This window comes from Esox lucius, chromosome 18 (genome assembly GCF_011004845.1).
Source record: "Esox lucius isolate fEsoLuc1 chromosome 18, fEsoLuc1.pri, whole genome shotgun sequence".
Classification (NCBI taxonomy): domain Eukaryota; kingdom Metazoa; phylum Chordata; class Actinopteri; order Esociformes; family Esocidae; genus Esox; species Esox lucius.
In genome coordinates, this window is record NC_047586.1 from 22,711,062 (window position 1) to 22,738,622 (window position 27,561).

General features: G+C 42.8%; 1 protein-coding gene across 1 annotated transcript in view; it reads left to right on the plus strand.

Annotated features, from left to right (window-relative positions):
- Nucleotides 1-27,561, plus strand: part of syne1a (spectrin repeat containing, nuclear envelope 1a) — a 232,178-nt gene that overhangs the window by 87,981 nt on the left and 116,636 nt on the right. Inside the window, exons 15-49 of the mRNA XM_034287789.1 lie at nt 50-218; nt 812-908; nt 1,895-2,100; nt 2,532-2,696; nt 3,392-3,544; nt 3,990-4,133; nt 5,924-6,124; nt 6,214-6,372; nt 6,666-6,830; nt 7,675-7,809; nt 7,974-8,132; nt 8,449-8,657; nt 8,785-8,893; nt 9,083-9,247; nt 9,789-9,956; nt 10,242-10,406; nt 11,364-11,504; nt 11,624-11,784; nt 12,295-12,454; nt 14,465-14,692; nt 14,853-14,951; nt 15,900-16,087; nt 16,715-16,838; nt 16,925-17,091; nt 17,328-17,481; nt 17,601-18,268; nt 18,373-18,552; nt 19,034-19,187; nt 22,383-22,541; nt 24,493-24,675; nt 24,815-24,916; nt 25,028-25,231; nt 25,555-25,762; nt 26,575-26,687; nt 26,910-27,115. Coding sequence (XP_034143680.1) covers nt 50-218; nt 812-908; nt 1,895-2,100; nt 2,532-2,696; nt 3,392-3,544; nt 3,990-4,133; nt 5,924-6,124; nt 6,214-6,372; nt 6,666-6,830; nt 7,675-7,809; nt 7,974-8,132; nt 8,449-8,657; nt 8,785-8,893; nt 9,083-9,247; nt 9,789-9,956; nt 10,242-10,406; nt 11,364-11,504; nt 11,624-11,784; nt 12,295-12,454; nt 14,465-14,692; nt 14,853-14,951; nt 15,900-16,087; nt 16,715-16,838; nt 16,925-17,091; nt 17,328-17,481; nt 17,601-18,268; nt 18,373-18,552; nt 19,034-19,187; nt 22,383-22,541; nt 24,493-24,675; nt 24,815-24,916; nt 25,028-25,231; nt 25,555-25,762; nt 26,575-26,687; nt 26,910-27,115 — 6,168 coding nt within the window. The remainder of the gene's footprint in view (nt 1-49; nt 219-811; nt 909-1,894; nt 2,101-2,531; nt 2,697-3,391; nt 3,545-3,989; nt 4,134-5,923; nt 6,125-6,213; nt 6,373-6,665; nt 6,831-7,674; nt 7,810-7,973; nt 8,133-8,448; nt 8,658-8,784; nt 8,894-9,082; nt 9,248-9,788; nt 9,957-10,241; nt 10,407-11,363; nt 11,505-11,623; nt 11,785-12,294; nt 12,455-14,464; nt 14,693-14,852; nt 14,952-15,899; nt 16,088-16,714; nt 16,839-16,924; nt 17,092-17,327; nt 17,482-17,600; nt 18,269-18,372; nt 18,553-19,033; nt 19,188-22,382; nt 22,542-24,492; nt 24,676-24,814; nt 24,917-25,027; nt 25,232-25,554; nt 25,763-26,574; nt 26,688-26,909; nt 27,116-27,561) is intronic.

The window sequence follows — 27,561 nt, forward strand, 5'->3', positions numbered from 1 at the left end:
TCATTGTCTATTCACATCATGTTAACAATTTCACAATTCTTTTTTTTAGGATTAACTTTGTGTCGACCTCATCGAACGTTCACTTGGCCAAGATCGAGTTCTGGGAGAATAAGCATCGCATGCAGGCGTTCCTGATGCTGGCTGAATCCAATCTCAATTCTTGGATAATCAAATATGGCCCACGGGAATCAGTGGAGATAATGTTACAGAATTATGTTGTGAGTTCAGCGTTACTTCACTTGCATATCTTGACATTATTTTCTCATTATTAATACATATTCTCTCAATTATTCTTAAATAAAATGTGATATCTGGTTTAAAAGCCCCTACCTTCGAATGTGGGAGCAGGCCTCCCGTTAGGCTGTAGGCTTCAGTCAAATGAGTCAAACTGGAGGAAATGAGTCTGAGAAAATAAGTCAACCTGGTGAAAATAAATCTGAGGAAATAAGTCAACCTGGAGAAAATTTGTTTGAGAAAATAAGTCAACCCTTGAGGAAATGAGTCTGAGAAAATAAGTCAACCTGGTGAAAATAAATCTGAGGAAATAAGTCAACCTGGAGGAAATTAGTCTGAGAAAATGAGTCAACCTGGCTATCCTGCATGTTGTGGCCAATAACATTGCTAAGACAAGTTAAATTGGGTCATTGGTTGAACTTACCCGGTGCTACATTTTACAAATACTGCTGTTGTGCATAATTATCTTAATCACCTCCAATAACTCATAGATATTTTAAGAGAAAAAATACTCCAAAGAGTTTAGTACGGTGAATTTTCCCATTAACAAACCACTTCTTTATATTTTCTCTTTCAGTCATTTGTTGATAGACAACAGTTCTTTGAGAAGTATGAGACCTTGTTCCAGGCTCTAAAACATTCTGCTGAGCTCTATGTCAAGGCTGATTTTACAGGTGAGTTTACCAAATCAAGCTGTTCACTTTACCTATCTACACTACCCATCTGGCAAGCTGTTTTTTGTCTATCCACTACAATCATGACTTTTAATTAAGGCTGTATTCCTTGCCAATTTTATACCTTAACATTTTAACTAGACCCTGGGGCCTAAATCTCTCCATTTAACCCATCACAATTACCAGAACTGAATATTTGATCTATATCTCTGATCAATTTCCCCAGAATGGCTCAATAGCCAATCAGAGCCTGTCCTCCAGCATCTTTCTGCATCTTCCCTCCCCCCATTTTCGGTGGTTCGACCTCTCCAGGCTAAAGTCTATAAATGAGGTTCCTCCACTCCCAGATGTCAGTGGGGAATTCGACCCCATTAGCGGAGCTGCTCTACTTCGGCTGTCTCTGGGCGCTAACATGCTAGCTAGCCTTTTGAGTTCATTTAGTTGGGCTGGAGCCTTCAGGCTTTATATTAGGGTATGCGGGGGGAAAGAAGTGAAGTGTAGCCGACAATCTCAAAAGTGATTGGTCGTCCCCAAAAATGAGGCTCCCCAAGAGTGAATAGTACCCCAGCTGGTGGGTCTTCTGTGATTGGTCAGTTCTAAAATAGCCTGCTTTTTTTAAAATAAAGGCTAAATACCCCTCAGAAGGTTGCAGACAGGGGATACAATATGTTTTTAGATAGATTGATTTGGTTACTTTTAATATACAATTACATTGGGTGTATTCTATGGACCACACTTGTATTCTGTTGTCTAGATGTGCCAAAAATGCATTGTATTGGGTGGATTCCTTTTTTCTTTGATTGCTGACATTCCATAGCAACTATCTTGTTTGAATTGGTTTGTTAAGAGATCTTGCTCTCTCATACCATATGTGTGTGTCCGTGTGACTGTATGTGTGTGTTGTGGGTTTATCTACATGCTGAATTACGTATGTTAAGTGACTTAAAAGGAAAAACATTAGCCCATATCTGTGTCCCCTCTTCCAGTGGATGATGGGGATGCTGGGGTGAGAATGTTCATGCAGGATGTGGTGACCCAGTGGAGGAGCCTGTCAGTGGAGATGCGCAGTGTGAGGAGCATGCTGGAGGAGGTGCTCTCGAACTGGGAGAGGTACCTCGCCACCGTGACCCATCTACAGGCCTGGCTGGAGGATGCAGAGGTTGTCCTGAGCCAGCCCGAAAACATCAAGCGGGTACGCCTTCCCGCTGACCTTGCCATTTCCTATCTATTCCCTTGCATATTGTTCAGTTTATGTCCCAGGTGAAATGGATGCCTCTAAACATCTGCTTATCTTTGGATGTATCATATACCGATTTCAAAATTATTTAGTTCATTTCAACATCCAATTTATCTTCCCACTAACTGTCAAGATTCCCTCAAATGTTCCATGTCACTGAGGCCATCCCATCTCTCAGGTCACCATGGAAACCCCAACAGCCAGATTATAACTCCAATAACGAATCACTGAGGACGAGAGAGCTAATTACCCCAACCACTAACTTAATACCCAATGTCATTAATGTCTTTACTCTCTCTCCTTTTCTCTTTTCCCCTCCCGCTCGCTCTCGCCTAATCCCCTCATCACCTCTCTCCCCCCCCCCCCCCCCCCCCCTTCTCCTTCAGGAGTTCTTCCGGAACCTTCCTCAGTGGATGGATCAGCACTCTGCGATGAACGATGCTGGGAACTTCCTGATAGAGACATGTGATGAGACGGTGTCACGTGACCTGAAGCAGCAGCTGCTACTTCTGAACGGGAGGTGGAGGGACCTGTTCATCAAAGTCAAACAGGTAATGGAGCCATCACCCACCCGATCACAAACTGATGACATTCACTGCACCTGATGGACATTCACCGTGAGATGAACCGATAAACATAAACAGGCTGTAGAATACAGAGCTAGTTAAATTCTGAATCCACAGCTGAAACCTGTAACAAAGCTTACTCCCTAGCTCTGTTTGTAAAAAGCTGAGGGATAGCAATGCATATAAAAACATTATGAAATATGTATCGACCACGCTATGGATGCATGACTGACTGTCCATAATGTTAAAATTATTGGTTGAACCATGTGTTCAGTCTGAACATGGTTTGTTTTCATTGACTTTGTATACAAACATTGGAATAAAAATGCAAACCCCAGACTGCCCCTTCTAAGCTAGACATTTGATAAGTACATAATCAGCACAGTGGGGTTTTTACATACAATTGACAAACTGTCCCCCTCGTTTGGTCTGCTGGCGAGCTGGTTGTCCCCTGGCTATCAAGACGCTGTTTGTGACCGTGTGAAAGAGACGCTTTGCATGTCGCTCATGCCAATGCCTGCGTTGCTACAACATCATTTTACTGAGTCCCCCTTTAAGACCCACCAGAGATACAATCAACTGGCCTGTTATCATTAACGCTTGTGACTGAATTGACTTGCCTAAGACACAGAGGTCATATCACGCCTCACACTAACACACACTACCCTGTGTGTTCACAGTACGCCCGCGGAGATGACCTGGCCAAGTGGAGAATGGACTACCTTAGGGCTATGTCTTCCCTGAAGGAACTGCTAGACAGTGCAGAGGGGAAGCTCACAGCCCCTGTTCAGGTCTCCTTCCTTAACGTGAGGTCCTTCCTCCATGACGTGGAGGTAGGTCATCATGTTTGTCCAATGCTCATTAAGGCTGTATTGTTATTGAGTTTTGACAGTTTGACAAAGTAACATTCAAGGGTAAATGTTTTCCTGTGATGAAAGAACAGATGTGCTGTATTATTATTGCTGTTAAGATACAGTGCTGGATGGCTTTTTCTTTTCACGGTAAGCCAGAGTGCTTTCGCATTTAAGTCATTTAGCAGACGTTCGTATCGAGAGCAACTTAAGGGATCGAGTGGGGTTAATTGCTCAAAGGCACAATGACAGGTATTAGTCGCTTAATTGCCCGAAGCCTCACATCAGTAGACTATCAGCCACCATCAGTCTCAGTAAATTCAACACAAATAATTGCCAAGGCAGGTTTGACTGAATCCAGCTCTACACACGACTATTATTTCAGATATGAGCTTCAGCCTTCTATATTCTATAATCTCCCACTCAGAACACCAAGCAAAAGGTTGCTGCCATGGAGACGCAGTACAAGTTGGCCGCCCGCAGTGCCCAGCTCCTGGCCAAGGATGCCCCGCAGGAGGAGGGCACCAAGGCCATGGTTACTATGACAACGGTCAAAGGTCAACTCAGTAAGGTTGGTATCACCAGAGGGTGAGAAATAATCACTATTTAAAACTGTTCTGTTCATGATTTTCTAACATGCCTCAAATCGTCCTTAATTTTTAAAAATGCATTAATGGGATAGTTTTCAAGAAAGAATGGGGCAAGGCAAGATTATAAAAAAAGTGCTAAATGCTATTCATAAAGACTGGATAGCAAGCTAGATGGCAAGTTCCTTTAACATCCTTGAACTATCAAGTCTTGATTTAATGCAATGGACTGTACTGAATAAAATTTCCCAAATGCTTCTGGTCTAAATCTTCTGGATTAAAAAACAATGGACTATAACTGATATTCAGGGTTGGGTAGGTTACTTTTTAAATGTAATCCGTTACAGTTACAAGTTACCTGTCCACATTTGTAATCAGTAACGTAACTTTTTTGCGGGATCAATCAATGTTAGAGTTTACATAGCTGGCCAAAAACAGAATTTGTATTTTACCTTATGGTTATGTAGGCTACAGTGCCTTTTGAAATGGGTTTCTAAACCATTGCTTTTTACTTCAATATGATTGGGCTACATCTCTACATTACAAGCCAAAGGTCTGTCAGATATTCAGTCATTCCAATTAATCCAATAGACCTCGATCTTCCAGAATCTGACTTTTTAATCTGAACATAACCCAAAATCTAATGATGCCTAAGCCTGTTCTGTTATTTGTTTTATTCATGTTTTTAATTGCTTCGAAACATTGTTGAAATATAAATGTAAATTACTCGAAAAGGATATAACTTTTTTTTTTATATAAAAAGATATATAAGATATCCGTCGCTTTTCATGCATAAACTAAATCTGCAGTAGTCTGATGATTTGCTACACAACAAACATTGTCAAAATGTTTGCAATCGTGAACACCCGCATAGAAGTAAAACTTACCCGCGCGAACGTAACCTGCGATTATTATGGCCTCCAGTGATGGATTTTCAAAATGCAAATGAAAGAAATAAACTGCGATTATAAACCTGCACTCTTATCAGCCAATGATCACCAATGAACACAATTTTCAGAGACGCAAAGCAAGCAGAATTACATGGCCTACCTGTATGGACGGAGTTGATGTGGCCGAGTCAAATGCAAATAATTATCCTATTGCAGAGTGCTTCCCAACAAACCTTTTCTCATCTAATGTCGTGGTAAATTCCATATAATGTTTTATCTTGAAGGCAACTCCTTGTTACTGTTATCTAACAAATAGTTGCCTAATCTATTAAACAATTCCTGTATAAGTTATTTGGTGCAACTCGTCCTGGCTGTGTTGGTTGGTGCATTTGACAAATAAACCTTGAAACTTGAAAAAGATATAACACCAGGTAGGCCTATTGTCTATCATTGTTCTGAGAATATGCTTCATTTAATATGACTCTGCTAATTTATACTCTGTTTTTACCAGCCATCCAACCAACCAAAAGCTATTTCAACTAGCGCTTCCTCCGTCACTAAACTGGTTATGCGCGTCCACTTTTGCGCGCATGATGATCACACAACAGAAGCACACAACAGAAATCTGTAATCCGATTACAGTATTTTTGTTTGTAATGTAACAGATTACAGTTACTCAAATTAGTTTGAGCTAAGATTACTGTAGGAACATTTTCCAAGAAAGTTAGCGAAATGTATTAGAATTGTCCTGAAAAACATTTCAAACTGTTTTAGTGATTCAAAACATTTCCAGGAGTATTTCCAGGAATGACTAGAGGGTTTAAACACGTTATCTGCTGCATTCTAGTTTAGTCTGTTGATTCTCATTGAGACTCTTTCCCCAGGTGAGGGAGAGGTGCCCGTCTCTGGTGAGGGAGTGCCATGGACTGCTCCCCCTGCTGGAGGAGATGGAGAAGCACATCACTGGGTTCTACCAGGCTCTGGAGAAGGCCAGCTGGATCACTGCTGCAGACAGACACTCAGGCCCTCAGACCCAGAGCCAGAACCTACCCCAGGGCCAGGGGCAACAAAGAAATAAGTGGCAGGTAAGTGTGTATGTGTGTGTGGATGTAGGGGGATGAAAATGTGTGCTGATTAGCCTGTTATAGACACTGTGATCTCTCTTTCCTTTCAGGACCTCCTCAGTCAGCAGCAGAGCTGTAAGAGATGTGTGTCTGTGATTGAGAGGAACCTCCACGCTTTGCAGAGGGCTCTCTCCTCCAGCAAGGCCCTGAGGAACTTTGACCTGACCTTCCTTCAGAAGACAGTGGCCGAGATTCAGACCTCGGCACAGGTTAACATTCCTGTACTTAAGAGATATAAGGACATTTCCCATGAGATTTCATCATAAATTAGGACCAGCGTGGTAGAATATTTCCCCCTGAGATCCAAATATGGTGCCCCAAGTAATGTTTATGACCACTAAAGATTCCCACTGAGCAAAATAATTTGAAAGACGTGTTTTCAAAATTTTTCAACATCCTTTGGTCAATGGGATGCCACTGACTTCATTGTTAAATATTCACAGTTATTATGTCTATGCTGCAAAATGACAACTCTGTCACTTTCTGTCCTCTTCCCTTCCAGGGATTGTTGAAGGAGGTGGGAGAGTGGAGGAGACAGGAGGAGGCCAATAGCACCTTGAGGAGAAGGTTTGAGGAGTCTCGTCAGGACTTGGAGAGGGTGCTGAAGGTTGCATCAAACTGTCTGAAAGAGGAAGGAGACCCAGAGGAGCTGCTGAGAAAACAAATGGTAAGGCTAGAAAAACTCACCACTCAGTGTTCAGTCAACACTACATCTCAATTTTGCCTTGGAACCCAAATAAACGTAGGTTATCCCGATACATGGTTTTCATCTTCTTGGGACCGCTGGGATTAAAAATAATATTTCTATTAAAAAATATATTTTATTACAATTGCTATGCTAACAACACGGTTAACTGTTATAAAAAAAATATAACATGTTCCATCCACAATTTCATTCTCTAGTTTAGGACACATTGGGGCTATTGGAAACTATTATGTAAAACAAAAGTGGCGTTACGGGCAAGTTCTAATTTGTTAATAAACACACATACATTTGTAAAAACAGGTCAGCTAAAGTGAATTCTGAAAGATTTAGATTTATGGTTTATAGTATTGGGAAGTTTATGTGAACATCAGGGAGGAACAACATGAAATAATAATTGACTTTAGAATAGAAAACATGCATTGGTTGGAATCACTATTTTGCCACAGTCAAATATTGCCTATATTCGTAATTAAGAATGTTCGCATGCGTGCTTGTCTGACACCACAAATTAATGAGTGTACGTTATGTTCATATTCAGTTTCTACCTTGGTTTAGAGTTTTATATTAAGATTATTGGTCTAGTTTATCATTAATTAAACAAAACGCCCGACACCTGTCAACCATTAAAAACATCCACCGTCCCAAATGTGGGTTGTGACCCACCAGTTCAGAACCACTGTTTTAAACTACAGTAATGGTAATGGTAAGAAAGAACTTTAAGAGATTAAGACCATCTGAGATAAACAGATCTATAATGCTACATTCTATAAGATATTTTTTTGGCCTCGCTCATAATACTGTCCAGGAGTTCTTTGGACAGTTGGATCAACGGGCACTCAGTACATTTCTGAAGGCCTGTGATGAGCTGACAGACATCCTACCAGAGGAGGAGCAGCATGCGTTGCAGGACACCGTCAGGACGCTGCACAAACAGTGGAAGGTCTGTGGGCAACCTTTTATCATGTTCAGAAATACTACAGATATTGTACAGATATTGGATGGCATTAATGTAGACATTTTCTGTGAAGTGTTTTGTACAATGACTTTGGGGTAAATTCAAATATAGACTCTTCCTGGCTCAAAAGACTGTGTTTGTTTCTGCAGGACATCCAGATGGAGGCCCCGAGCCACCTGCAGCGTCTGAAGCTGGCGGTGGAGCGTGGCCGGGTGGGGGTCGCTTTGCAAGAATGCAGGGCTGAGCTTGCCAGAGAGAACCAGGCGCTGACCACCATATCCAGCGAGACGGTCATCAGAGAACACAGGGTGAGAGACGGAGAGAAAGAGGAGGCAGTGAGCCTAGCCTTTAGGGCATCCGAACAGTAACCGAAAGATTGCTAGATCAAATCCCTGAGCTGGCGAGTTGCAACATATTTTTTCTTAGCGAGGTAGTTAACCCTGAAAACCCTCTCATTCGTGTCATTGCTGTGAATAAGAATGTGTCCTCAGTCAACTTACCTGATATAATATGAATAAAATAACAGAGAGAGAGGGATGGTCATAGTGAAGGAAGGAAGAAGAGGGGAAGAGATGAAATGCCCGTAACGAACCTCCTAATCATTATATACACGTCTGTCGTCAGGCCTACTTTAAAGAAAAAGACCCCCTCAGCGCGTGTGAGAAGAGGATTGAAAGCATGAAGGAGCTCTGCTGCACGCTGCCCGACAACGACTCGGCCAAGCAGACACTAGACTCCACCATAAGGGACCTGGCGGAGGTCAAAGGTCAGATCGAGGCCACCCACCTCAAGCTGCAGCAGCACCCCGACAAGTGGAGGGTGTGGAACAAAAGGTGAGAGTAAATATCGACATTTCACTTGAGAAATCTGTCCTAACTAGGGAGGACAATGTCACCTTTGGGGAACAAAAGAAAATATTCAAACAATGTGAAGGATGTGTGGTTTGTTTCCTTGATACAGGTTCTCTGAGCTCTCTGATTGGCTTTCATCTCAGAGGAACCAGATGAAGCTCCTGAGGAAGAGAGCAAGAGAGCCCTCCCACCAAGAACAGAAAGATATTGCAGTCCGGGTAGGCAAGCTGTAATTCAGAATCCCCAGAGACCCCAGTGAAAAATGATTCTCCTTCTCTATCCCAAACAGTCGTCCCCCTCTCCTTATGGACCCCTTCCTCCTGTTACTCTGTACCCTTTCTTAAACACTGTCATCCTTCTGACCCCCCCCCCCCCCCTCCCCATTTCTGTCTACTCTCCTCCCGCAGGAGCTCCAGAAGGCTGCAGAAGGTCAGGAGGAGTGCCTGTCCTGGCTGAAGAGCCGACTGGATGTGCTGACAGAGGTCAGTCCTGAGGTGGAGGCTAAAAGACAGACTACTGCCCTGGCCAAACTCTCCTCTGACCTCAGCACCTTCTGTGGCTCTCTCTCTGAGGTAAGCCAACATCTTGTTTTTCAGTTATGGAGATAACCGCTGTCTGCTTGTCTGGAAGGACACAAGTGAGATATCGATCTCTGTTCTGTCCTTGCCTATCTATAAAATGAAATGGCGATCCATGCTATTTTCAAATGTTATTATCCGGCTCTAGTCTAACAGTTGTTTTAAGGACATGCATTAGTTTCTTTTCCTCTCTTTCTCTCTATCATTCTCTCTCTTTCACTCACTTCCTCTATCACTCTTTTATTCCTGCTTCTGCTCACACTCTGTTTCGTCTAATGCTCACTTTTGGTCTCAAATCAAATCAATGTTTATTTGTCACACGACAGAATACATGGGTTTGTAATGCAAGCTCTTTGTCAACAAGGCCAACCGAGTTAAAGAAGCATGCAAACTGCACTGGACCAGATGAAAACAAATGCACACGAAAGATAAAACACCACAGCCAAGTCTGTATCATTGTACGTTTTAAGGTACAAGGTAAAATACATGCGAGACGTTATTAGAAGGCACTCTTCCTCCCCTCTTTTCCTCTAAGTGGAGTCAGGAGGTGTCAGTGGGGGTGGACAGTGAGGAGCTCAGGGAGGAGGTGCGTGGGACTCTGGAAGAGGTTCTGAGGGCTCAGAGGGATGGTCAGGACCAGATCGGCAGGATCCTGGAGGCCGAGAATCCAGAGGTGGCCAGGCAGCTGCTCCTCACACATCTGGTAGGTGATGAAGGATGGATGGGAGCAGGGCAGTGTGGGCTTGGGGAGAAGTCATTGAAAGAGCGACAGAAAGCCCTGGGACTTTTCCCCTGTGGACCTCCTTACGTCATCATTGTGCCTCACCTCCATCACACATCACAGAACCCCTGATCTGTAAATCACCTTGCGTCCCAAACGACTGTCTACATCTAACCTAGGATAGTGATTACATGCCTCCTCTCGCTTCAACGGATCCCCTTTAGCTGTAGATTGTCCTTCTGACTCCGTCTTTCGGTGTGTCTGCAGCAGCACCTGAAGCGCGTGGAGACCTGCAGGAAGGAGGCAGAGCTACTGGTCTCTCAGTGTCGCCAGCTACAGAAGGGGGAGGAGCTTAGTAGCTCGCTACGGGAACTAGAGGCCGCTTTCCAAGAGGTTGACCTCAAATTTGGGGCACAGGAATACAATCTGCAGGTAAAACTTTCCTTGATAAAAAGAGTTTGTTCACAAACGTGTTGAGATTAGGGTTTGAACCAGTTCAGGAAACTGAAGAACATGTGCAGGGACTGCTGTCCTGGCTTACAGGGAAGCTGGTTCTCCTAACCACCCACTCTTACCAGGCGTTGGAACCGTTTCAGGGAACCGAACACTGACAAAAAATAAAATCTCAGGAATTTAAATATATTTTAAATAATATTTTTTATTTAGAAAAATAAAATATTCCTCATGTCTAGTATATCATTCTGATATTTAGTTAATATACAATGCTAGCAATAGCAATAGCCCATGCTCTTCATGTCCATGCTCTTCATGCCCATGCTCTTCAAGTCCATGCCCTTCATGTCCATGCCCTTCATGTCCATGCTCTTCATGTCCATGCTCTTCATGTCCATGCCCTTCATGTCCATGCCCTTCATGTCCATGCCCTTCATGTCCATGCTCTTCATGCCCATGCTCTTCAAGTCCATGCCCTTCATGTCCATGCCCTTCATGTCCATGCTCTTCATGTCCATGCTCTTCATGTCCATGCTCTTCATGTCCATGCCCTTCATGTCCATGCTCTTCATGCCCATGCTCTTCATGCCCATGCTCTTCAAGTCCATGCTCTTCATGTCCATGCTCTTCATGTCCATGCCCTTCATGTCCATGCCCTTCATTTCCATGCCCTTCATGCCCATGCTCTTCATGCCCATGCTCTTCATGCCCATGCTCTTCATTTCCATGTCCATTCCTCTCTCTCACTACACCCATTCAACAATACTGCTGTACTGGTGCCAAACTGGAGAGTAATCAGCTAAATGTAAAAATTAAACCTTTATTAAAAAACACTATCAAAAGTAAAAAGAAAGTCTTATATGTGAGTGTGTGTGCATGTAAGTGTCTCCACATATATGGTGTTTGTATTCAACTATATCTGTGTGCGATCCTCAGGCCACCCTGGCTGCATGGCAGGAGTTTGAGAAAGAGAGGGAGGCAGTGTGGCAGTTTGTCAGCAATACCAGCTCATACCTACAGAGGGAGCTCATCTTCAGCAGCTTAGACAGCCTATGGGCTGAGCTTCGGTATACCAAGGTATGTTTCCTAAAGATTAATAAAATGTGTGTCTAAGCAAATATTTACATGTTTCCTTGTAGGGGTTATTATGCTTGACCACATTATGTATTTATAATACATATCTATCTGTTTTGCAGGATCTCCACAGGAAGAGCGAAGGCTTTGTGGTACGGACTGACATCCTGTTGAGGAAGGCAGCAGAGATTCAGCTGGCTCCTAAGAACCAGACACTTCTACAGCAGCAAGCCAAGCAGGCCAGACTACAAGTCACTCAACTGGAGGACAGCCTCAAACACAAGTTCGGATATCTCCCTCCATTTGAGCCTAAAACCAAATAAACCCTCTTGATTATTTTCACATACATTTTTGTTGTCAGTGGATCAGAGTAAAATTAATTGAATTAAGTAATTTTTTTCACTTGCATACATTTATACTATTATTATTCTTTTGGAATTATATTATACCTAAAGAATCTCAAACACTTCTCAACCTGTTTTAAATTGTGAATAGTCCCATGATTTCAGAAATTAAGTACTTTTTGAAGGTTCCTTCTATTTGGTAATGAATGCAAAGCAAACAGTCAACCATGAGCACCAAGAAGCATTCAGAAGAACTTAGGGACAAAGTGAAAACGGCTCAGTAAAATGTTAAAAATGGTCAAGGGGCGTTTTTATATGCACTATATATTCTAATATTACATGTGTAGTACTTTTCCTCTTGATCTTATTCAGTTATGGCAACATGCAAGTAGAAAGGTTGTTTGTGTGTGTGCGCTTCAGACATTGACTCTCCCTTTCTTGTCATGCAGTGTTGATCAGCTGGACATGGTGTGTGTGTGGTGGGAGCGTTTTGTCAGGGAGTCCAAGGCCTTCTCCTCCTGGATCTCGGAGAGAGAGCGGGAGCTGGAAACTGTGGACCCCACGTCCTCCTCCTTAGACCCCCTTGAAGAACACCTTAGCACGTTGGAGGTACGGTTTGTCTGTGTGTGCAAGTGGTTTTGGTCCTGATGCCAAATGACTGAATGCTGTTGTATTTCAGACAGTAGTTCATTTGTATTATGTTTTCATTTTCTAGTCTGTGATTTGATCATAACCATGGCATCTGTTGAAATAGGTATATACTACAATAGTTTTATTTAGATATGTACAAGACTTGTTGGCTGATTTACATCAGAGAAACATTTATTTAGATATGTACAAGACTTGTTGGCTGATTTACATCAGAGAAACATTTATTTAGATATGTACAAGACTTGTTGGCTGATTTACATCAGAGAAACATTTATTTAGATATGTACAAGACTTGTTGGCTGATTTACATCAGAGAAACATTTATTTAGATATGTACAAGACTTGTTGGCTGATTTACATCAGAGAAACATTTATTTAGATATGTACAAGACTTGTTGGCTGATTTTACATCAGAGAAACATTTATTTAGATATGTACAAGACTTGTTGGCTGATTTACATCAGAGAAACATTTATTTAGATATGTACAAGACTTGTTGGCTGATTTACATCAGAGAAACATTTATTTAGATATGTACAAGACTTGTTGGCTGATTTACATCAGAGAAACATTTATTTAGATATGTACAAGACTTGTTGGCTGATTTACATCAGAGAAACATTTATTTAGAATGTAAACCAGTCAATATGTAAATTGGCGCACGTCATCTCCCAAGGTAACTTGGGACACTTTTCACCAGATGCTCCCTGCAGCTACTGAGGTCTAAAGGTGATGTGTTGCTCAATATGTATTAAAGTGGAATGTGTGGGGAATTCTGAAGTCATTCATGTGCCTTGTGTAAATAGAACACTTTATTTACAAAATGACCTAAATGTTTTTTAAATTAAATTACTGTCACTGTAGTGTAAATAGGCTCTTAGATTACTTTTTCAGGAATCTTGTGAAAGCCCTGAATCCCCGAGGGCTTAGATTTTTTTGAACGCACGGAAAATACAGAATTTATAGTGCAAACATTAATTTGGGTTTTGTTACAGAGTGCAGTTACAGTAGGATTCTAGAGTATTCCTTCTTTTGAATAATGTAGTTAACTAAGGAAAAACTAAAGAATTCTCAAGCTAACAATTCACTTACTTACAAGCTTCTTCTGTCCTGGTGCTGCTTTGAGCAACTGGTACTAAATTTGCCTGATAAATTATTAATAGATGCATGAGGTTTCAAGATAAAGTATATGACTGCATTATGTGTAAATTATTTCTTTATTTTCTATGAGAATCATTATCAACTGCATATAGATCTACCTAGCAAACAAAGTAAAGCTAGACATCTTTCTATGACTTGTGGTTTGGCTTTTGTGAATATAGTTCATATGTCAATCTTTTTTTTCAATGCCATTCTGCTTTCATCAAAAACATGTAAACAATTAGCTAATGCTAAACTAATGTTAGCTAATTGGTGTGACAATAATATCCTATTCTCACATTCTCCAAGCAAAGATGTGATCACGGTTTGCAGCTAATAGTTTTGTTTCTCTTGGTTGCTAACACTAGCAAAACTATATATTCTGATCAATATATCCAAGAGTGTAATATCATGAATGAATTTGAAATACTCACTCAAAGCAAACTACAACCTAACATAAAGATCTCAGCCAAGACCTTTGATTTTCCATGAGTTGCTCGCCTCGCTCACTCATTCAGACAACCAGAGGTAGCCTGGTATATTCAATCAGGAGTAACTGGGATCCTGAGAGGTTGTTAACCCTTTGTGGAGCTGGAAAAACTATGATTAAATAGGTTTAGTCTCATCACAATTAATGGTGAGATATGTCCCTTCTGTCCTACCCTAAATCTATACCCGTGTGTAGGTCTGGATGTTCCAATTAGGGCCCCAGTTTTTTTGTGAATTTTTATTTTGTGAAGAGATACACAGACACTGTTATTGGCTGTGAAATTGTATTACATTTATTTGTTTGACACTCTTTTTGTCTGTCTTCTTTTGCTCTCTCAGTCTGTCGGAGGGGCACTGAAATACCAGGGTGCCATCTTGTCCCATCTGGAGGTTGAGTCAGAGGCACTGTCAGGATTTTTGACCCCAGGGGAGGCGGCGCGTGTTCGGGCGCGGTTGGCTCAGATGGGGCGTTACTGGGAGGAGCTGAAGGAGAGTGTGGAGCAGCTAGGGGGACAGCTCAACCAGAGCGCCTCCTGCAGGCAGAGGTTCAACGACAACCTGGAACAGGTGAGGCTCAACTTTTCTACAATTTCAATGACATGTGTTACTGCCCTTCATTTATGCAAAAGTCATACTATATTCTTAAGATTTGCCTACTGCATCATTTGGCTATTATATCTGGTTAAGTCAAGTATGTTTTAAGCATTTTAAATAACTTCCACATTAGGTGAAGAAAACAATTGCTGACCTCAAAGAGAAGCTAGACAATCCCATCGATGGCTTTACATCCTCCTCTGAAACATACAGAGCACTTCAAGAACACATGGTATAGTATCTTTATCAGCATGCTGTTATACAGTATAATGTGTCTCCCAGAACACATGGTATAGTATCTATATCAGCATGCTGTTATACAGTATAATGTGTCTTCCAGAACACATGGTATAGTATCTATATCAGCATGCTGTTATACAGTATAAAGTGTCTTCCAGAACACATGGTATAGTATCTTTATCAGCATGCTGTTATACAGTATAATGTGTCTCCCAGAACACATGGTATAGTATCTATATCAGCATGCTGTTATACAGTATAAAGTGTCTTCCAGAACACATGGTATAGTATCTATATCAGCATGCTGTTATACAGTATAAAGTGTCTTCCAGAACACATGGTATAGTATCTTTATCAGCATGCTGTTATACAGTATAATGTGTCTCCCAGAACACATGGTATAGTATCTTTATCAGCATGCTGTTATACAGTATAAAGTGTCTTCCAGAACACATGGTATAGTATCTATATCAGCATGCTGTTATACAGTATAATGTGTCATCCAGAACACATGGTATAGTATCTTTATCAGCGTGCTGTTATACAGTTTAATGTGTCTCCCAGAACACATGGTATAGTATCTTTATCAGCTAGCTGTTATACAGTATAATGTGTCTGCCAGAGTTTGGATAATTTCTATTTAAATTCTAGACAATACGGTGAACTAAATTTAAAATTGTAATTTTAATTCCGCATTGAAGAGTGGGCAGAAGAGGTCCTAAGGTCTAGCCCGCTGCCCCCAGCAGTTGAAAATATTCTCTCTCTTTTTTAACTGTTTCCATCAATAAACCATTAATGTCAGAAAACTATTTTGAGAATTACTGAAATGGAATTCACACATCTGGGTGTTCAAACACTGTTGCATCAATTATATATGAGTAATGTTTATCTTATACAAAGAATGGTAATCATTTTATTTGTATTTTGGCAATTTCTCCAGGACGTAAACCAAGCTTTGGAGCAGTTAAAGCCCAGGTTGGAAGCTCTGTGCTTGGGTAAGAAGAGGCTGGGTGAAGGAAGTCTGCTGGAGGGAGAGGTAGCTAACCTCCTTAAGGTCAACAGAGAGTACATAGAGCAGGCTACTGCAAAACAGGCTACACTGGAAAAACTGCTGACAATATGGCAAAGGTAAGGAGATGTATGTGTGTTTTTTCTGTGTGTGTATATGTGTGTTTTCTCTGTGTGTGTGTGTGTGTGTGTGTGTGTTTGTGCTGCTTTGTACAGACACTGAGCTCATCTGGTTTCCTGCAAGTTCATGTATTGGGGATTAGTGGCGGAATGCTGGGTGTTGTGAGGAGATAGGACCTTCAATTTAATTCCCTGGCACTGACAGACAGCTATAACTCACTGACATTGAAATGTGTATGTGTGAGGGTGTGTGTGTGTGTGTATGTACAGTACATGTTTTACTATTCTGAAGGTGACCAAAAATAGTAAAGTAAGGAAGATGTAGATAATAAAACATGGAAGAGTTGACCTTTAGTTGGTCCCGATGAGGAAAGAGTAGGTTTTTGGTTTAGGGATTTGTTTAGGGTCAAAGTTGTATGATGGTTAGTGGTTGTAGTTGAGGAATAAGATTATGGTTTAGGGTTAGGAAAGATTTCAGTTTGAATGTTACATTTCTGTTGTTTTGTGTGTGTGTCTGTGTGTTTGTGTGTGTTAGTCATTTTATTTATGATTTATTAATCTTTTGTAAGGTACTATAAATATCTTCTGTCTGTTTTGCTTATGTGTCTTCTGTCTCGTTGTTTCTAGGTATGAGAAGGAGAGTTCCAGCCTCAGGTGCTGGTTAGACAGATGTGAGTATGTCTGCTGCCCAGACTCTCATCTGCTCCCTACAGACAAAGCAAAGCTAATAAATGAACTGCAAACTGTACAGGTAAAAGTGTAAATACAAATCCACAATATTTCAATAAATAAACAGTTATTAATGTTATTATTAAATAATGTTTTATGATATTACAGGAAATGCAGAGTGATTTGCCATGTAATGAAGGTTTGGTGCGAGGTTTGATGAGTTTGGGGGCGTGTCTCTACACTAACATGCCAGAGAGGCAGGGCAAGGAACTCTCCGATGACATCACTGAGCTGGAGGAGAAATGTACCTCTGTGAAAGACATTCTAATGAAAAGGCAAATGGCTGTCTTCATTTATATTTTCATCACTTAACAGACACTATCCAGTGCGACTTTAGAACTAGTGAGCACAGACATTTTTGTACCAGCCCCTCTTGGGAATTGAACCCTCAAACCTGCCACTGTAGGTGCCTTGTTGTACCACCTGAGCTACAAAGTTCTTCAGTCTGAGATAATGCATCTAGTAAGTTTTCCTGTTTTTTCTAAGCAGCACTCACTTTTATGCTCACCAGGCTCCAGCAGTTGCAAACCCAGCTGTCACAGTTAGACCTGTTTGACGAGGCTCTGCTGACCCTTACCCAGTGGAGCGTGGACTTCCTGTCTGTCCTCAGAAACACTTCCCAGGTCAACATAGTTAACCTGCAGGCTGCTGTCACTCAAGTTAAGGTTAGTCATGCAGGTTTTTTGGCCTGAATTGTGCCTTAGTGTTTATATTAACAGAAATGACAAGCATTGATGAGGCTGAAGCCTGTTTGTAAAGCTCTTTCATTCAATGCCTCTCCCAGGAGCATGAGGCTTCCCTCCGGGAGAAAACAAACCTGAGAGAGACCTTGCAGCAGAGAGAGTCCTCCCTTCTCTCCTCCTCTAACCCCGAGGAGCAGCAGCACCTACAGGACCGGAGGGAGGACTGCCTCCAGCCCCTCAGCGAAGCCCAGCGCCTGCTCCTCCTTCGTGGGGAGAGCCTAGCCGAGCTGGGTTGCTTCCTCCAAAGCCACAGAGCTGCAGCTGTTGCGGTCAGGGGCCTTCGGGAAGCTGTGGATGGCAGGGGGAGCTGGGACCATTCCAAGGCCGAAGAGTTGCACCAGAAGCTGGGGGAGGTGGCTGGGGAAGTAGCCCATCTGGAGGCTCAGGCGGTGAGGCTGGATGGAAGGCTCAGCAAGGCCCACCTCCACCTGTGCGGAGAGGAGTGGGAAGGCTCCAACAAGGAGGATCTGGGTCAAGTTCCTTGCCAGAAGAGGACGTCTTGCAGGGGCCAGGCAGTGGCCCTCATTGTGGCCTTGGAGGAGGTGCAGAGGAGTCTGGGATGGAGGCAGAGTGAGGCTGAGGCACTGGGAGCACTGTGGGATTCCTTCAGGGAGCGAAGGGAGGAGGTGATGATGAGCCTGAGTGAGCTGGAGGAGAGGGCAAGGCAGGAGGGGGCCAGAGAGGGCAGCATACTGGCCTTTCAGAACAGGTATAATACTAGCTCTTGTATTATAAGGGGCAAAATATACGCACCTTTTGGGTTACTTTTATATGTGAATGTTTTAGATGGTTTACATTGGGGATACTCCCCAGGTTGCGGTTCTTTGTCCAGCTGGAAGATGAGCTACAGTCTATGCAGCACTCCCGTCAGTGGCTTGGGGAGAAGGGAGGCCAGCTGGCCCGGAGAGACAGCGAGCTGGCTGGGGATGCTCTCAGGCAGGTGGGCCTAGTGGAAACCACCTGGGAGAACGTCAGGAAGATCATCACTGATGGGTGAGGGAACAACAGGGTTGGCCAGCAATAGACTAATCTGATTACAAAAACTAAGCACATTCAGGTTAGTTCCAACCGAGTGAATCTGGTCATAAATCAGAGACTGCTATGGTGACTTACCAAATTTTTTTCAGGGATCCTTTTCATGTTCTTAATTAGATCCCTAATGTTGAACGTTGATACTTAATGCTGAATAATTCTGTGATGAAATCTAAATGTTGGTGATGAAGGAAGTTAGATTATGTTACAGAGTTGGATTAGTTGGAATGTTGGACTGTATTTGGAATTGATCACATTTAGAAAGAAACACAACTTTGAGGATGACTTAATGGAGAGGATGGGCCGGGCTGATTGACATTTGATGAACACCATGCGGTAGCTGTGTTTCCTGAGCTGTGTTTCCTGAGCTGTAAAAAACAAGTTAAAAACAAGTTACCCGTCCAAGTGGTTCCTGTAGTCTGTGTTGTCCCACTCCCTCCAGCCAGGAGCAGTGTGGAGTCTTGGTGGACCTGCTACGTCAGTTCCATTCCCTGAGATCAACCCTTAATACCACTGTAGAGAACGCCCTTGCAGTCACCCAGAACCAGCCTGACCACAACCAGACTCCAGAAGAGGCCAGGAGAGCACTCACACGGGTCAGTCCCACTCTGAATAACCATGATCCAACAGTAGGTTATTGTACTGTAAGGAATGATACTACAACACCGCTTCCAAAAAAGTTGTGACGCTGCGAAAAACGCAAATAAAAACAGAATACAATGATGTGCAAATCATTAAATCCCTATATTTCATTGAAAATAGTACAAAGACAACATATCATATTTTGAACCTGAGAAATGTTTTTGTTTTTGGAAAAGGATACGCCCGTTTTGAATTTAATGCCAGCAACACGTTTCAAAGAAGTTGGGGCAGGGGCATATTTATTATTGTGTTGCATCTCCTTTTCTGTAGCACTGTAAGCGTTTGGAAACTGAGGAGACCAAAAGCTCCTGTTTTGAATTTGAAATCTTTTCCCTTTCTTGCGTGATATAGGATTTCAGCTGCTCAACAGTTCGGGCTCTCCTTTGTCGTATTTTTCGTATAATAATGCACAAACTTACAAACCTTTTTCATTGGGTGACAGGTCTGGACTGCAGGCAGTTTAGCACCTGGACTCTTTTTCTACAAAGCCATGCTGTTGTAATACGTGCAGAATGAGGAAATTGTGAAAATTGCCTCTTTAGCCATCCACTGGTTTATGAATAAGCTTTCAAATAACTGTTTTAAATTAAGCTGATTGATTTGCAAAGATTGTTCTTTGCAAAATACATAAATTAGACTTAGCCATGTAAATTGTTGTTGTATCTGTTCTGCCCCATCTGGTGCATCAAATTAAAATTGTAATTGTAATGTTTTATTTTTGCACAGAGATACATTTTCTATCGACAAAAGAGTATTGATTTCAAGTTGCCTTCTGGAAAACCGGTTTCGAATTAAAATGATGGTTTACATACACAAATTACATACACCGCAAAAGAAATAATCTTTAAAAATAAGTAAAAATGTAGCTTGTTTTTTCTTTCAAATCATTTCAAATATTCTCGCCCATTGGCAGATTGTTTATCTCAAATCAAGCAATTCTTGTTAAATTAAAGATGTTTTAATTTATTTTTGAAGAAGAATTGTTTGCAGTGTTGTTTATTTTTCCAGAAAATACTTTAAAATCAACAGAAAATCTACATATATTTTTTTAAAGGGGCACTGTGTAGAATCCTGCCTCTAAATAATAACATGACTTGTCTCCTTATCTTCCCTTTCCAATTGAGTATAGTACTAGTTAGTTTGGGTGGTTTAGGGGTGGAGGATAGTAATGACCGGTATAGTACTAATTAGTCCAGGGTGGTTTAGGGAGGAAGGATAGTACTGAGCGGTATAGTACTAGTTAGTCCAGGGTGGTTTAGGGTGGGAAGGATTGTACTGACAGGTATAGTACTAGTTAGTCCAGGGTGAATTAGGGGTGGGAAGGAAAGTACTGACCAGTATAGTACTAGTTAGTCCAGGATGGTTTAGGGGGGAAGGATAGTACTGACCGGTATAGTACTAGTTCGTCCAGGGTGGTTAGGAGGGGAAGGATAATACTGACCGGTTTAGTACTAGTTAGTCAAGGTGGTTGGGGGGGGGGGGGATAGTACTGACTGGTATAGTACTAGTTAGTCCAGGATGGTTTACGGTGGGAAGTAAAGTACTGACCGGTAAATAACTAGTTAGTCCAAGGTGGTTTAGGGTGGGAAAGATTGTACTGACCAGTATAGTACTAGTTAGTCCAGGGTGGGAAGGATAGTACTGAGTGGTATAGTACTAGTTAGTTTGGGTGGTTTAGGGGTGGAGGATAGCACTGACCGGTATAGTAGTACTTAGTCCAGGGTGGTTAAGAGGGGAAGGATAGTACTGAGCGGTATTGTACTAGTTAGTCCAGGGTAGATTAGGGTGGGAAGGATTGTACTGACCGGTATAGTACTAGTTAGTCCAGGGTGGTTTGGGGGGGATAGTACTGACCGATATAGTACTAGTTAGTCCAGGGTGGTTTAGGGTGGGAAGGATAGTACTGACCGGTATAGTACTAGTTAGTCTAGGGTGGTTTAGGGGGGGAAGGATAGTACTGACCGGTATTGTACTAGTTAGTCCAGGGTAGTTTAGGGTGGGAAGGATTGTACTGACCGGTATAGTACTAGTTAGTCTAGGGTGGTTTAGGGGGGAAGGATAGTACTGACCGGTATTTTACTAGTTAGTCCAGGGTAGTTTAGGGGGGGAAGGATAGTACTGACCGGTATTGTACTAGTTAGTCCAGGGTAGTTTAGGGTGGGAAGGATAGTACTGACCGGTATTGTACTAGTTAGTCCAGGGTAGTTTAGGGGGGGAAGGATAGTACTGACCGGTATTGTACTAGTTAGTCCAGGGTAGTTTAGGGTGGGAAGGATTGTACTGACCGGTATAGTACTAGTTAGTCTAGGGTGGTTTAGGGGGGAAGGATAGTACTGACCGGTATTGTACTAGTTAGTCCAGGGTAGTTTAGGGTGGGAAGGATTGTACTGACCGGTATAGTACTAGTTAGTCTAGGGTGGTTTAGGGGGGAAGGATAGTACTGACCGGTAATGTACTAGTTAGTCCAGGGTAGTTTAGGGTGGGAAGGATTGTACTGACCGGTATAGTACTAGTTAGTCTAGGGTGGTTTAGGGGGGAAGGATAGTACTGACCGGTATTGTACTAGTCAGTCCAGGGTGGTTTAGGGGGTGGTTTGGGGGGGGAAGGATAGTACTGACCGGTATAGTACTAGTTAGTTCAGGGTGGTTTAGGGAGGGAAGGATAGTACTGACCGGTATAGTACTAGTTAGTCCAGGGTGGTGTGGGGGGGAGAATAGTACCTCAGGTGTCTAAAGAGAGTATAAGGAGATCAATATAAGTAAATGCAAACTGATAGATGGACCAGCGAGGAAGAAGCTATTTTGCTTTTTGAAAGATTAATTTAAAACATTATCTATGGATCTAACACATTTTATTCCTGAAAATTCCCTGAAATAGAAAAAATAGATACTGCATAATTGTGTCTCAATGTTGTCAATGCAAGAAATTATTGTGTTTTTTTTGGGTAGTAGTAGTGGTCAATTGGCAGTGTATAAATATTTTTTAACAGGACCCCCAAACATCTGACTGGACAGAAATCTGCTTGCGGTTAGATCTGGTTGCCAACCAATGCTTTACAGCAGGCCTAGAATGCTCTTGGGGTATTATCTATGTTATGTTTGCTCTCTAGTGGGCACATACTGTCATTACAGAAGATGTTGTCTTAACAGCACGAGGCAGTGATAATGGAGCTAAGCGGAGGACAGGAGGACATGGACCTGTTCATCAGCACCGGAGAAGACCTGCGGAGGCAGCTAGATGACATTCCACAATGTGACTCCCACAGCATTCAAAGACAGATGGACACACTGAGGGACCACTGGCTGCAGGTGAGGGAGCAGGGCTGGCAGGTGAGGGAGCAGAGCTGGCCGGTGAGGGAGCAGGGCTGGCCGGTGAGGGAGCAGGGCTGGCCGGTGAGGGAGCAGGGCTGGCCGGTGAGGGAGCAGAGCTGGCCGGTGAGGGAGCAGGGCTGGCAGGTGAGGGAGCAGGGCTGGCAGGTGAGGGAGCAGGGCTGGCTGGTGAGGGAGCAGGGCTGGCAGGTGAGGGAGCAGGGCTGGCAGGTGAGGGCTAAATAATGGTTTCAGTTTGGGGTCTAGATTGCTTTGGTGGCAACAGAGTTGGAGAGCTTTAGTCATAGGCTCTTGTTAATGCCCTCTACATGGACCACTGAGCTGATCCTCAAGCGGGATTTAAATTCTCTGGTCTTCCAATGACTCATTGACTTTTCCGATGCGCCATTACTGGGCACCCACTCCAAAAACCTCTAATGTATTTTGACCAGAAATGAGAAGAGTTTTGCTGAAAGAGAAGAGGGATGGATTCAATCCCATGCTAGAGCAGTACATGTGTACTGGAGGCAGTTGCCCACACCACTGGATCTCCCTAGGCAACGTTTTACAGGCATTTGTTTTGGAGCATCCACAAAACATCACACCATCACCATGCTTGACCTTTGACATACAGCGGATAAAAAAGTTCTACAAACCCCTGTTAAAATGCCAGGTTTTTGTGATGTAAAAGAATGAGACAAAATCGTGTTAGAACTTTTCCCACTTTTAATGTGACCTATAATGTGAACAATTCAATTGAAAAACAAACTGAAATATTTGAGAGGGGAGAATGAAAAATAAAAACCTTACAATAACCTGGTTGAATAAGTGTGCACTTAAAGATTTCAGTTTGTTTTTCAATTGAATTGTTCATGTTCTAGGTCACATTATAGGTGGAAAAGGTTCTGACATGATTTATCTTTGTCTCATTCTTTTACATCACATGAATACTTTTTATATCCACAGTAGGGTCAATTCTGGTTTTTGCTAGACTATTTTTTTCATAAAGTACAGGAGGAAGCATCTGTCAAGACTATGAATCATTTTCTTTGGTTAGAGGAATTGAATGGTATGCTTTTTGAGCAACACAAGTCCTCTTATACCTGGCTAAAGCCAAACACTTGACCCCTTTCAAAGTTAATACATGGTGTTTTTTGGATACTTTTGTGCAGAAGGACCTGGAAATTTCCATCACTGGGGAACAATACTTTTGATTTGATATGAGATTTCTAAAAGAGAATGTCAGGCGATCGACTTATTAACTGCGTTAAATTGCACCTGGGTCATGCAGCAAGACAATCCAAAACCAAAAAGGAAATATACATCAGAATGACTGAAAATAATTCATTCAAAGCTTCGAAATGACCTAATAAAGAACTTATTGAAGATGTTGTGGCGGGACCTAAAACCATCGCTTTCCTTTTTCTTCTAAAAACAATGTGATGGGAAGGACTAACAACTATAGGAAATTGTTTAAAGGTGCAATTATGCCTGTTACAAAAACCTTATCTAAATACACCAAATTAAACAAGAGCTATGCCAGTGTTGTTATTGGTTCAGATTCTCGTTATTTAAATTACATATTCATATTGAAGATCTGTAAACATTCAGAGTCAAACATATGTAAAATATTGCAAATCAGAGGTAACAAATCCTCCTTATATCATTGAATGTTGGACTCTGTCATTTTCTGTCCCTTACTCTCCCCCTTCCTTTAATTCCCTGTGGGATTTGGCTGACTGCAAAGCTGTCAAATGCACAAGTGTGTAATGTACACAAGTCTAGACATGTTGTCTGCTGCCCTCCCCCCTCTCTCTACATCTTGGGTAGAAGACAAAGATGTACTCTTTCTCCTAATAATTGCATGCAAATAACTGTCAAGAGATTCTTTCTTGTTAGAAGCAGGTATGTTAGTGAGTTGATTATGAGGTGTGTCTGCCCCGTCCTGTAGGTATCTGAGAGGATCCACACCAACTCTGAAAGACTGACCCACTGCGTGTCCTTATGGGAGGAATTAAAGTCCATGGAGCAGGACATTGACCAATGGGCAGCAGCCTCCATTGCTGACCTCACTGAGTGTTTGGCCAATCTTAGTAAGAAGCAGAGGACCGAGACACACCTTGCCACCTTTCAGGTTAGACCCAGTGGAGCAGCCTTGTCCAATATGGATTAAAAAAAAACAGCACATTTTTCTCTGTAGCCAGAACTAATATAAAAGACATATGTATATTAAAGCATGCCCGTTGCAATAGCTCCTAACTGTGTTGTAACAGGTGGAACTAGAGAGGAGACAACAAAGGCTGGATGCCCTGCAGGAGAGGGTGAGCAAGCTGAAGGATCTGGCCAAGCTCCCGGAGACCCCCATCCAGCTGCAGGTCTGTTTCAGTATTCAGAGGTTCACCAACAAGTAACTCCTCAGCAGGATGACAGTTGAACCCAAGAGGTTTTGGAGAATCTCAGAAGCATTTGTCTCTGTCTGTCTCAAGGTGATGGAGGGCGACCTGAGAAAGAAGATCAGCCAAGCCCAGGAGGTATATGACCAGGCGAGACACTCTCTGACCTACTTCAGCTTCCAGAGCCAACGCCTGGAGGACCTCACGTCCCAGATGGCCGAGCGACTGGAGCATGTGGAGAGATCCCTGTCCGAGCTCTCTGAACCATTCAGACCAGAGGATATGGCAAGAGTAAAGGTATAATTCTACCAATATTACTCTTTACAGGTCAACCCATCAGACATAAAAATCGGTTGAACTGTAAAGAGTAATAGATGGCTACAGCTGAGAAGGATAGTTTTCCTTTTCTGAAAGAGCAGTGAGCTGGATTCAAACCCATACTGCAGTGGTACACCTTCACCGAAGGAACGTCTTCATTCACTGAATCAATTTAAACGCCACTGTTTGCTTTTCATTTCGTATTCAGCTAGTAACAATGTATCATTTGTGTTTTATTAAATTCAATTTCTGCCTGCCGTTAAATAACAGACAACACACTGGCTAATCTCATATTTCCTCAGGATCTCCAGAGCACCCTACAGCTTCAGAGAGCTGATATGGACTCAGCCAGGGAGACCCTGAGTTGCTTATGTACGTCCCACCCATCTCAGGAGCTGACCCGTTCGTCCGCTGACCTCACCCTGCTGGCCAAGCGGACCGAGGCCGCGGCCCAGCTCTGCTCCCGGACCCGCGGGACCTTGCAAGACGCGCTGCAGCTAGGCTTCAACGGTGAGGAGACGGTTAAATCTGTGTCAAGATTTAACGGCCGCTTCACCTTGATTCGTTTCCAATACAATTCCATATCCACTGTTTGCTGTCTTCAGTACAATACCTTCTAGCTTCATTGTAACTCGTGATTGTAGTACACGGACAGCCTGTGCAGAGCGACGATGGCAGAACTGCCCGGGGACAATGGAAGACTAGGTGGCGTAAAATTAGGACATGCAAGAGCCGCCCAGAGCGTTCGACATGACAGAGTAGCTCAGGGCAATGGGAGTAGACTAGGAAGGAATACTGTCTCAACACACACCAGAGGAGCTGTGACAGACGGATCCCTGCAGGTAACTTTTATTAGTACTAATACAACATCACATAGTGTTTTTAAATGCCACTGGTACCTAGAGATAGCATTTTGATTAGCCATGACATTCCCCCGGGGCATTCTCAAACTACAGTGTCTGACACACACTCTCACACAGTCTCTCACGCACGCTCACACACACACGCACACACACACACCTGTGCCTCTGATGGTACTGTCGCTTTCGTCACCGGTGCTCTCAGGGGAGTCGTTGGGCTTGTTGCCAAGGCAACCGGTGTCTGCACCACGCAGACACACCCACACAGCCCATCTGCTTCAATGCAAGTCTCCTCCCTCAACCCCTCCCCATTTTTGTCCCTCTCCTCTCACCCCCTCAATTATCTTTCCCCTCCGCCTTCTCACCCATTATCTTCTCCTCTCACTCCTTGTCTTACTCCTTACTGTCCCTTCTTGTCTCATCATCTCTCTCTCTTTCCGTTCTTTCTTTCCATCGGAGCAGATGTTGTTCAGGAGTTTAACTTGTGGATCTCAGAACGGAAGGCAGAGCTGAAAGAATGTTCTGACCAATCAGGTGACGTCACCTTCCTGGGAACTAAGGTGGATAGGCTAAAGGTAAAGTCATCAACATTTGTTAAGTCTTTATAACCACTTTAATACTTTGTTACTATTTGCAAGGGATAGGCACTCATGTTCCTGGAGAGCCGAAGGGTATGGTCAAATAAATTGAAGTACTACAGTCTCTTCTGTGGTTTTCAAGAAACGAGGTTGCTTCACCTTCCCTTCTCTTTAGTTCTCCACATAACTATTTGCCACTGTTCCCCTCCTGTCCCACAGGTGGCGCTGAAGTGTTTGGAGGAGGACGAGCAGCGTCTGGGCAAGGTGCGGGCAGAGGCTGACAAGCTACTGCTCCACCTGTCAAAAGCGGGTTCAGGACAGGTGCAGGAGCGCCTCTCCTCCTGTGAGAGGGACTGGGATGGGTACAAGAAAGGGTGTAGGCAGACCCAAAAAGATCTGGAGGAGAGCATCACCCTAGTGAACGGGTGAGTGTGTGTTTGTGTTAACTGGCTTTGATTGGTGTATTTAGGGGCGGCAGTGTAGCCTTGTGGTTAGAACATCTCTGTAACAGGTTGCTAGAATCCCTGAATTACTGTGCAAGGCTGTTAGTTAGTTCTGACAAATGAGAATAGGTTCTCAGTCATACCTACCTGGTAAATTAAGGGTAAAAATAAAAATCACATATATTCTCTGCTGTTTAAGTGTATGTGAACATGCAAAATAACCGATACCGACATATTCTTAAAAAGACATTTAAGACATTTTGTTTTCTCCATGATTGCACCACTTTTTTCTCCCCTCTCAAATTATGTGATGACAGATTATAACTAAGACCATGCCTTGTCTCAGCAACTCCTGACAGGCTTGGGAGAGTGGAAGATTGCAAAATGTCTCCCTCTTAGGCACCCTTGTCAATCCATTCTGCTTTGTT